This window comes from Eurosta solidaginis, chromosome 3, assembly GCF_040869045.1.
Source record: "Eurosta solidaginis isolate ZX-2024a chromosome 3, ASM4086904v1, whole genome shotgun sequence".
NCBI classification, from domain to species: Eukaryota; Metazoa; Arthropoda; class Insecta; order Diptera; family Tephritidae; genus Eurosta; species Eurosta solidaginis.
Genome location: NC_090321.1, coordinates 190,924,439 through 190,936,635, shown reverse-complemented (window position 1 = coordinate 190,936,635; position 12,197 = coordinate 190,924,439). Strand labels below are relative to the sequence as shown.

Genomic DNA, 12,197 nt, shown 5'->3' with positions numbered 1-12,197 from the left:
AAAAATCGGTGGACATGCTTCGTAAAATTGTGGTTTCTGATTAGCTTTGTATTTCTCTGCTGGGTATAATTAACTTCTTTGCATCAAAAATGATATAAATGTTAAATGGGCTTGAAATATAAGCATGCTAGTGCCGAGCATTTTCACTGATACATAGGATTGGATTGAACCATTGTTATAAATACTGGTTTCAAATGATAAATATATACCCACTATCTATCTAGGGAAGGCGTCTTATATAGGAATTAGGGTCTAAGTTGCTTGTTTCGACGACCTTTTTTGAAATACAAAATATAGCCGGTAGCTTGGTGACCAAGAATTGCAAACCTTCTAACGTAATTTGTTATGCGGGCCGTGCTTATTGGAGGATTAGCAGCAGAGGTATATTTCGTTGTATTTGTACCAGGCCACCTGGAGTAGCAATAGTGGCCTTAACACACCTGTTGAATTGTGCTTTCATTTGTTTAATAACGGACCGTTAAGTTCGCCCTGTCGTACAGGAGATCGTATGATCAAAAAGTATAAATTATGAGCTTTCACGATGATAAGGATGGAGAGTAGGTGCGCAAGCCAAGATAATGATAAGTGATAAGTCCGACGTCGAGATGAATGTCAGCGCGATGAAAGTCAACATGACGAAAGGAGGAGCGGCAGGCAAGTCCGAGCAGAGAAGGTAAGTGGATGACGGTTGGAAGCAGAGCTCATAAGGGAGCCCCCATACAGCAGCGGGCAGCGTTATGAATGTTCAATCTCTTTCAAGGTATGGTGACCCTAACAAACTCTGAGGGCGAACGCTTGGCGTGTACCCTTAAGGCATCACAAACAGGACGTAGGCAGTTTGTGATGGAAATTATCCAGCCAGAAACCTTGGATACTGCAGCCTGCATGAGGAGAAAGAAGATTCGGCTTAAATAAAGAAGAAGCGAGAGAGATAATCGGAATGGAGTTGGAGGTATACCTAAATCAGTAGGAATTAAGACTCGGATATTCTTCGATAGGCTGTCCCGTGGTGGACAACAAGGCAATTAATGATGTTCTGAAGCAGTTCACCTGAAATTTTGCAATGAAACGTGTAAATGCATACTTCAGTACGTCTTGGTTAGTTACAGCAATAAAAATTAAGAAAATGCTTTTTTGTGGCTGAGTCTCGATAGGTTAAAACACAAAAAAATCCTACTACAGGTCTACATATCAATTAGAAGCAAACATTTGCAACTAGTAACCTGTATTTATGTGCACCTCATGTACTTAGGCGCACACATTCAAACAAAGAAATCAATAGAATTGAAGTAAAACGATAAATGGGATAAAACACAAAGAAAGAATTTGCTTAAAGTTGGTTGCAAACGTTTGCAAGGAGCATATTTTTAAAAATGGCATTCGCGATAACGACGAAAATACAACTGCATATGGATGTGTGTATATAGGTGAACATATGTGTGCAAAAAAATATCACCAACAAACATTTTTGGTACATCACAACTTAAATAAGTTGCTAGGTATAAGGCAGCACTTAATTTTGATTAATAAGCGCTTCAATATATCCCAATTCGAGCTGACCCACTGCAGCATTGACAATTACGAGCATGACAGTATAATCCATCCTCAGTATTTTTAACTGGTAACGTTGATTATTAAAATTACTTAAAGTACTTTTAAATCAAATAGTATATAAATTATACTTAGACCTTGCAAGGTTCCTAGTTTTATTTCCTGCAGCTGGATTACTTTTATTTGGTCCATTTGTCTGATGATGAGCCTTGTTCCCCAGGCCTTGAAATATGTTCATGCTCTATCCCAAAGTGCATGGAAAAACTTTGACATCATTCCCAAAGACTTAAGACCAATAAGCCTGTTCTCGTTATTTTTAGAACGCTGTGGGCTAGCTTAGGTTGAACTGGTAGGTCGATACAGACCTCACATAGACTGAATGTGTCCATAATGTTACCAGAATTTGTTTGACGACCAAACGGAAGAACCCCAATCAGGTACCAGGACATATATATAGAATAACTCCGTCCTCATGGCAAATACTAGCAGTTTTCTAGGACCCAGCTTAATGCAGGACATGAACACGGAACGTGCTCAACCGTTTCTTCCTGCAGCTCACACTTCCTACACTTGCTGTTACTGACGAGGTCTATCTTATAAGCATGTGACGCCAGAAGGCAGTGCCCAGTCAGTATGCGCATCGTGGGCCTTAAGTCTTCTCTCTTCAGAGATATGAGCCACTTTGTGAGTCGAATATCGTAGGCTTTCCACATGATCTTAGAAATTTTGAAGCCCCGCGCTTTTTTCCACGTCTTTCCTGCTTGATGGATCATTTGCAACTCTTGTCTCCTTTTGATTTCTCCCAAACGGATTGGGACGTCTATTGTCGACTCAGCGAGTGTTGCACCCTCCTTTGCCAACCCATCGGCCTTTTCGTTACCTTCAATCCCTTTATGACCGGGAACCCAGTAAAGATGTATGGTCTGGCCTGAGCGAAGTTTTTTCAATGCTCTTTTGCATTCCAGAACACATCTTGATGAAGTACTGTGTGCGATTATTGCCTTAATCGCAGCCTGACTGTCAATATATAAGTTGACGCGACTGCGTCTTAAGCACGCTTCCTCCAGAATTTCTGCTGCTTTCTTCACTGCTATAATTTCCGCCTGAAAGGCGCTGCAGTAATCTGACAGCCTGTAGGATCTACTTATTTCTAAGTCGACACAGTAAACAGCAGACCCAACCCCTTACATTAATTTGGAACCATCCGTGTACACGTGTATAGCATGTTCTGCCATTTCTGCACCACGGCACTAACCCTCCGGCTCAATTGTGACACCAATTTCTCTTTCGAAGTTCAGGCACGGGAACATACATTCCCTTTGCCCGACATTAGATGGCGCTATACTGCTCTGGCCATAAGGCCTGCACTCAAGCTGTCCCGAGGCCTTAAGCCGTGTTGCCGTTGCTAACATCATGTTTTTGGCCGTTAGGTCAGAACTCTGTAAGGCCTGAATACTTTTTTTGTAAGGAGAAAAATTCAGATTTTGGGATCGCGCCATAAACTCTCTGCTGTTATACAGCATGGTCTCGAGTCAATTTAGCAAGCCCTTGTCCAGTTGCTGAGGTCTTAGTAGCCAGATGTTGGTTTGAAATGTTCAAAGGGTTTAATAAAAATTCATATACATCCTATGGTAATTCGTGTCCATTCGGTGCTCCTAAATATCATGCATAGGGTCCAATGTGTAAGCTGTTTGGGGAATGACGAGTTGATATTGTGTAGTCAGCCTTTGCAAGGACAAGGCGTAAATATTTCGGCTGCAACGTATTAGATCCTCCGGAAAAAAAATCCCACGATCAATTTCTGTCTTAACAGTAATCTTATCACTATCACCATGTGCTAATACGACGATTTACATTGCTGACTTCTACAACTACATGTTATTTTGGTGTTGTTGTTGTAAGCACCAATAGATAATGCTTTATTAACAAAATATGGCTGTCGACTTACAGTCATTCGTAATTCTTAGTCATCAGTTCAGCAGTTGGTTTCAATTAAATGTTTGTAGTTTTAATTTTAATTTTTATTGTATGTATAATTCATCGACAATGCGATGGCCGCTGTTGTTTAACAAAAAGTTGACTGTTAATTAGATATGAAATAAACAGATTCCTATTGCTTTGGTTGTTTTTCATATATTTAAGAACGAAATAGAAAAAAAGATAAAATCATTATTGTTGAGGTCTTAAGCTTGAGCCGAACCCATCTGGACGGGTTGCTTTTATGAAGTAAGGAAAAAGGGGAATAATTTAATCCACTTCAGCGAAAATTTTAGTAGAAAAGTACCTTAACGCCACGATTCTGAGCGTTACCGGTAAAATAGTACCCAGAACATTATGTAACCGAATATCGTTCTTTTATCCGCGATTCTGGCCCAAGTGGTAACGCTGTCATCAATGAAAAACTCACCAGCGTCTGTGCAGAAATTTGAAAGGTAGTTTTCCTCGCTTTTACGGTTGCCACTTTGGTCCATTTGGACCAAAAATGGTCCCTTCCAAACCCAGTTGGTCAGCTGGTCCCTTTTCTTCAATTTTGGTCCTTTTTAGGCAGTAGCCACGATTGGTACTTTTCTTTCTTTTTCACTCAGGTAAAAATACACAATATTGCCCAAAAATTCGCCACACTTTCGTTAGCCCTCATATAATTTTGAATTTACTTCAATGGAACTCTTACCATAAAAAATTGCTCAGTCAATAAAATGTACGAGAACAATAACATTTCACCTAGGATATAATTTATGCCAGGCATTAAAAAGAAAAATGTTGGCAAACACATTTTCGTTAATTGTTGATGAAATAACCGCCTAATCAAAAAAAAAACTCTTGTTTTATAATAATATTAATAACGGCTAGATATTTCGATCGGTTATACAACACTGTAAAATATATGAAAATAAAAATTGCTTCTCGCCTAGCATAGCTTATAGCGAGCACTCTGCTGTTAGCCTACCACTTTCAAAAAAACTTATACAAAGAAATTTTATGCGTTACTTCTCTTTTGGCACTTTGATATTTAAATCTTTCTCACCCTGCTCAATGAGTTCAAGGAGTTCAGGACTATTGTGGTGTTAAGCCACGCAAGGTAATTGAAAACTAAGTATCTTGGCACAAGAATAATTTTAACTCAAATACAGAAGGAAGCAAATGCAAAAGAGATTTGATTTCGGAAGAAATATTTAGTATAAAATTATTTCCGTAGGTATTAGCAAAACTCCTGAGGTCTGGGATCAAAACTCACACTTACTGAATCTAGGTTTAAACGTTAAGGGAAAAAGTAAGCATCTATAAAAATAGCACTAACAAAATTGCCCAGTTTCATTTATGAATTATTGAGTTTTCCAAATACATAGTTCGGCGACACCAGAACGCAAATTTTGAACCGTTTCTTACTGAAACCTAACTGCACTATACATTTTATTTCATTGCAATCAACAACATAATGCTAGAACCAAGAGCTTTGTGACCAAAACTAGGTTCACAGCGTTTGGTTGGTGAAAGACATAGACTTATCCTATGTCAAAATATAGTACCATTTTTGGTTGCATGCACATATATTTTTTTGTTCAGTTTGAATTAAAGGAAAGTATTCACTATATTTAGTAAATTTTTATATGGAAACATCTTAAAAATTTTTATTTTATACTAATAAAATAAAACAAAAATTTGGTCCTTTTTTTCGATGAATTTTGGTCCAAATGAAAACATGTTGTGGCAACCGTGTTCGCTTTACCGAAAATGTCTCACTTGTAGATACGAGGTTAACGAATAAACGGGACGATGTGTATATGCATATTATGCATGATAAGTTTCTACATAGGTATATTGTAATTTATTCTGTGAAAGTACATAATATAAACAAATATGTATAGCAAGAGGCAACACTTTTTAAACGGTTTTATTTAGCTTGAGTTGACAGGCCGGCCGTTGTGAACGAATCTTGTAATTGAAATTTAAGTAACTTCCCGATAAGCTACAAGCTTGAAACTTGGTATATAGTTCAGAACCCGATGACAATGCAATAATAAGAAAATCGCCGCTAGGTGGCGCAAGGATCGAGATATTCGCAAAATTCGCATTTGTGGTCCGATTTGGCTCATATTTGGAACACATAATACATGCAAGAATAGAAATCGACCTGTGAAAAAAACGCCGCTAGGTGGCGCATGGATCGAGATATTCGCAAAATTCGCATTTGTGGTCCGATTTGGGTCATATTTGGAACACATAATACATGCAAGAATAGAATCGCCGCTAGGTGGCGCATGGATCGAGATATTCACAAATATCGTATTTGTGGTCCGATTTGGCTCATATTTGGAACACATAATACATGCAAGAATAAAAAGCGACTTATGAAAAAAATAGCCGCTAGGTGGCGCAAGGATCGAGATATTCACAAAAATCGTATTTGTGGTCCGATTTGATTTGGTCCATATTTGGCACACATAATACACACATGAATAGAAAGCGACCTATGATGCCCGATTTGGCTCATATTTGGAACAAATATCGCACACAGTCCAGTAGAAGTGACATCAAAATATTTTGGAGTTGGAGGAGGGACAAGCATACGTGGCGCAGAGTCGAGTAAAGTCTTTGGAAGGATTATGTATTGAGGACTTAGGTTGGAACAAATTTTCAGGAAAGAGTCCTTGTAATAATGAGTCACTAAATTAACTAAATAGAATGAGAAATAATAGGAAATTAAATAAAGACTAAAAACTTGAAAATAAAATAATTAAAAAAAAATTTTTAAGTTAAACGGTTTTATTGAAAACAATACTTACATGAAATAATAATAATACGAAAAGCCAGAAAATAATTAGGTAGGTCCTAGGTACTAGTCATCACACTCCTTATCAATCTAGGGCGTTGATCAGACAATTAAATAAAAGCGTTGGACGCGTCATATTTCTATTGATAGTCATAAGTAAAACCAACTGAACCTTAATCAGGTTATGCTACACATCACATTTTTAGAAATTTCACGCGCCCAACACTTTTATTTAATTGTCTGATCAACGCCCTAGATTGATAAGGAGTGTGATGACTAGTACCTAGGACCTACCTAATTATTTTCTAGCTTTTCGTATTATTATTATTTCATGTAAGTATTGTTTTCAATAAAACCGTTTAACTTAAAATTTTTTTTTAAATTATTTTATTTACTATTATCTTTACTTATATGCGCTTACAATTCTTTATTTTTCCGTTTTTCCTTTTTCTAAACAACAGATGTTGTGTTGTTATTTCGATGTAACCACCTACTTTTGTGTGTAAAAAATTATCCGGCTACTTTCGCGGATAGAATACCAAAAAGGTGTAAAAGTTGCCACATGATTTCGTTACCGTGGTGAAGAATGTTGTTACCACACTAGAATCGGGGCGTAAGTAGTGATAATAAATTTGTAAATAGCAAAAGGGTTTGGGGGAAATAATTCATTTTCTACTAAATATTTCGTGAATTGATAAAGAGTTATGTTGGTTTGGTCATTGTTTTTTTAGAATTTGTTTCAAGAATGCCGTACGCCAGAATTTTATTCAAAAATACAGTATCTCAAAATTTGTTTCAAAAACTCCCTATCTGAGCATAAGTTTAATGCATTTTGAAATAAGAGGGAGTTAATGAAAATCATTCTGAGATAAGACGTTTTTCAATCTAATTCTAATATTTGAAAAATCCTGAATTGGGAAATTTTTGAAAAATATTTTGAGATAGGACGATTTTTAACAAGCAGCCGACATGGGGTGATATTCTACTCAGAAGCCGCAATGAACTAACAAAAAAATATATATAAAAAAATGGCTTATTGTCTTAGAACTTTATATTCCGGCCTTGACTTTAAAAGAAGAGTTAAGCTTTTGTGCGCTCCTGCTACACAGGGAGTATTCACCTTTTTATTCTGAAATTTCGGAAAACTCTTTCCCGTTAAGTATTCATGGAGGTGTTCCGGATAAACCGTTAATTTAGAATATTCGAAACTCGTTCGTTTGATACTACTTCACAAGGTACGAATATATTGTAACGAATTTACTTGCAAATCCTCTTATTTTCCCTTTTGCTAAGTTCGTATCGCTAAACTTGTTGAATAAATAACTCCAATATTGAATAATGGAAAACGACCTTTATTAAAGTACTTCACAATAACACTTATACTTTGCAACTAGCTTGCTTAACAACCAAACTGATTGATAGTTCAAATGAAACTCTACTATTGCCCGCCACATTGCGTGCTTAATCAATAACTGCTTGATAGCTCAACTCAAACTGAATTCCAGCGCCTCTACAATTGCTGCCTTTTATACTCTCTGATTTCAACGTTGCATCTTCTAGGCGCTTCCACTTTCAGAATCTTCTAGTCCACCAGCTCTCAAACTTCTCAGCTGTAACTACAATTGCACGATTTTATAGCTTCTCCCATTGCATACTGTCAGGAGTATCTCAGATATATGCATGTGTTTGTGCATTGACTCTCCGCTGCTCGTATACGTACATGGTACATAAGACGCAATTATTGGTTCGTATATGTAGATACATAACGATTGAATTATTGATGTGAATTCACGTCACTGCTTAGCATCGGCTTAGAGATAGCAGCACCCTTAGCTTTGCTAATATTCGTAACAACATCAAATAAGTATATATGTACATAATATTCCAAAAATAAACCGATTCTTAAATGGAGATGAATGTTCCGCAATTACGGAATGAATAAGTTAACATGCTCAATGAGTACATTTCGTTATGGTATCTCCATTATTTACTAATGAAGTTTTTACGTCAATCGATTTACTAGTCGAGTTTTTGACGTTGTACGATGAATTTTGAATTGGTTTAGGTTTCGTATGTTCATAGGTTTACGAAAGAGATCAATTCTTTGAAGTCCGTTCTTTTCATAAAACCTATGTTCAGCCACATTAATAGATCATGGCATGCTTAATAAATCTATATATGGGGTATTCCATCCCATTTCGAACAAAGGTTTTCTTTTTTTTCTAGCTTACGAAGGACGTTTTTCAGAATTTTTTCAAATTTTTTCATCCAACTCAAAAAAAGTTATGAATTTTTAAAAAAACACCGTTTTTGTTTTCAAAATGCTATAAATTTTTCAAAAATTTACCGCTTGGGATCTTTTTTTTTTAAATTTGCTTTTAAATGTACTTTTCGGAAAAATACAAAAAAATTTTTAAAGTTTTTTTTTAAATTTTTCAGCTTTTCGAGGTTTTTCGAATTTATTTTTGAAAATTTTTTTTTTCAATTAAATAAAAAAAAAATATAAAAAAAATCGGCCCACTCTGGGATTAGTGGGGATGATTGCGGAATTGATTGAAGTTTTTTATGAGAAAAAAAAAATGGCGAAATTCGAAAAATCTCGAAAAACTGAAAAATTAAAACAAAAAAACTTTAAAAATTTTTTTGTATTTTTTCCGAAAAGTACATTTAAAAACAAATTAAAAAAAAAAAGATCACAAACGGTCAATTTTTGAAAAAGTTATAGCATTTTGAAAACAAAAACGGTGTTTTTTTAAAAATTCATAACTTTTTTTGAGTTGGATGAAAAAATTTGAAAAAATTCTGAAAAACGTCTTTCGTAAGCTAGAAAAAGAAGAAAAACTTTGAGCCAATTCTAAAGGGGTCGGGTTCAAAATTGGTCGAAATGGGATAGAATACCCCATATATAAAGATGAATGTCCGTTTGTATGAGGCTTATAGAATCAAAAACTATACATCAATATAGCTAAACCATTATACAAACTTTTTCGCCGAGCCTTGAGAATGGTATTGGGTAATTTTCATACCCCTGAGTGACTAGGGTCTCGAGATATAGGCCAAAACGTGGACCCGGGTACCCCTAGAATGTGTTTTTAGAATATGGATATCAAAGGAAAGCTATTGATGAGTGCTTTAGTAGAGGGTAATTTTCATACTCCTGGGTGACTAGGGTCTCGAGATATAGGCCAAAACGTGGACCCGGGTACCCCCAGAATGTGTTTATAGAATATGGATAACAAATGAAAGCTGTTGATGAGTGCTTTAATAGAGGGTAATCTTCATACCCCTGGGTGACTAGGGTCTCAAGATATAGGCCAAAACGTGGGCCTGTGAACGCCTAGACAGTGTTTTTACATTATGGGTATCAAATTGAAGCTGTTGATGAGTGCTTTAGTACAGGGTAGTTTTCATACCTATTGGTGACTAGGGCCTCGAGATATAGGCCAAAACGTGGATCAGTGCAACACTAAGATGGGTTTTTTACATTATGGGTATCAAATTGAAGCTGTTAATGTGTGCTTTAATACAAAGTAAGTTGTATGCCGCTGGGTGACTAGGGTCTCGAGATATAGGCCAAAACGTGGACCCGGATACCCCTAGAATGTGTGTGTAATATGGATATCAAATGAAAGCTGTTGCTGAGGGCTTTAAAGTAATTTTTATTGTGATTTTCGATTTAGTCACATCAACCTAGCAAAACTGATAGATATGCATGCGAAGCCGAAATTAAAAGATATGAATTAATATTACCCACATACCTATTTACATACGTCCTATTCGAATTACTTGAAATTTGGTATACAAATTTGCCTATATTAATATTTACGATTATTTTTTCCAGGAAGTAGACCAGAGACTCGGAGTGGGACTGGGGGAATGGGACTCGGCATGGGACTGGACCAAAATACATACCACCCTCTGGGACTGGCAATAAGGGATTAAGAAGAATGAGAAGAACTTGAGAGAAGAGAAAAGAGAGAAGGAGGGGACGAAGATAGAGATAAATGAAGCGAAAAAGACGGAGGGTGGAGTGAATAAAAAGATTAGGAAAAAGTGAAGAGGGTGGAAGGGCAGAGTTAGACGGAAAAAGCTTATTAAAATGTATGCAGATAGACCAAATTTAGGGCAGAATAACGGCTGCCGGGTCTGCTAGTTCATCATAAAATTAAAAAAATTGTTCTAAGGAATTATGCAGTTCAGTACTTATCGGGTATTTGTAAACTGATTGCTTTCTATTTCTACTACTACTATTTTTCGAAAAATGGCGGCAATTGTCCAAAAATTTGACAGCCGAGCAAACCTCATGTGATTGAATCATGATTTTGAACTAAGACACATTTATAAAAAAAAAATATTATTGTAAAGGCTTTGGGCTCGATTCGAAACCATGATCTTGAAAAAATAAAATAAATATAACAATTGTGTTCTCTCTAAAAAACTTGAGACAAGCTTTTCCTGTTGTTTATTGGGATATGAAAACATCTCAAGCATTTTGTTGCCAATAGTCACCATTTCATGAAGTGAATGCCTGCCACCCGGACGGAATATCCACAAAAGCGAATTTTATTATATGCTTTGAGAGGCTTTGTAAAAATTTTGAATTGAACCGCTGCAATCCAATTCAATATTTACCAATAAAAAAATAAGCTAAAGGAGTTAAGCTAAGATAGGTATGTCATTCGTATTCGTATGTGGATTTAGCTTACCTGGCTTTTTCCCTTAGAGACGCAGCTGACAACATCGTCGCGTGTTGGTTCCAAGTTAATAACATCGCGCTGTGGAAGATGGAGAAAAAAATAAAAATAAAAAAATATATACATACATATATGAAATATAAATTGGAGCATTTACATATAAAAGTATATAATTCTTACATAAATAGTATGAATAAGAGTATCTGTATGTACGAACAAACAAATAGTGACTTATAAATTCAATTATATTGAATTTAACTAGAAATTTGCAATCTTTTTAATTTTTTAATAGGATAGATGCAGGTACGTTGTATATTCCATTTACATTGACATTTCAATTTGACTGTGACAGTTTCATTTTGCATTTGCACATAAGTTCTATACGCCAATGTATAGAATGTCATTGTAATCTACGCGATATCTTCCTTAGCTGCATTGAATTAACTTTTTAAGTTAGCGTGTGCCTTATTTTTATGAGAAGAAATTATTGTTCAGCTATTAAACAAAATACCGCCTTGGAATATTCCTTAGATAGTAAAAACTTAGACTGGGAAGTATTTTAACACACAACGAGAATGTCTTGGTTTAAACCAAAGTCGAAGTGCCTGTCGCGTTTTAATAAATATCTATTATTAACTGTTTTCAGACTAAAGAAGCACCCAGGTCTTTCATAGGCGGCCAAAAGCTAAAGGAGGCAACGGAGGTTGGCAATCTGTTCACTAAAATCGGCCAGCAAGGCAACTACTTTGTGTGACCCCCACACTGGAGAAACGGGAGAAGGAAGCACGAAACACCAACGGCTGACGAAGCTATTATGTTGGAAAACAACAAGGCAATGAAGATGGGTATTCTTGATTGAAAAGACCTCAAGTAGTGTTTCTCTTGCCATTAAACGCTCAAAAATCAAGGGGTCTAAAATGCCTCCCGGCGAATATTCCCCACGCCAGGGCAGTATCAGACGTCCTATGCAAAAGTTTAGTTCGATAAAGTGTGGGGAAAGCTTTCATCCGATAGCACCGGTGACGTAAAAGGCCTAAACACTACTGATGGTAAGTTAATCTATGCCAAAAGCTCTTTCACCGAGCGGCGATGCTTTTAAGCAATAACCTAAGGTTTCTGCCACTTTCACAGTTTTCATGACTGCTGATATAGCTGCAGGTGGACAAAAATGCCAACCCCAG

At 36.3% G+C, this 12,197-nt stretch overlaps 1 protein-coding gene across 8 annotated transcripts in view; it reads right to left on the bottom strand.

Moving 5' to 3' along the window:
- Positions 1–12,197, bottom strand: part of Sema2a (Semaphorin 2a) — a 387,211-nt gene that overhangs the window by 81,842 nt on the left and 293,172 nt on the right. For all 8 annotated transcript variants that reach the window (XM_067774339.1, XM_067774346.1, XM_067774344.1 and 5 more), the window contains exon 5: positions 11,029–11,097. In XM_067774339.1, coding sequence (XP_067630440.1) covers positions 11,029–11,097 — 69 coding nt within the window. The remainder of the gene's footprint in view (positions 1–11,028; positions 11,098–12,197) is intronic.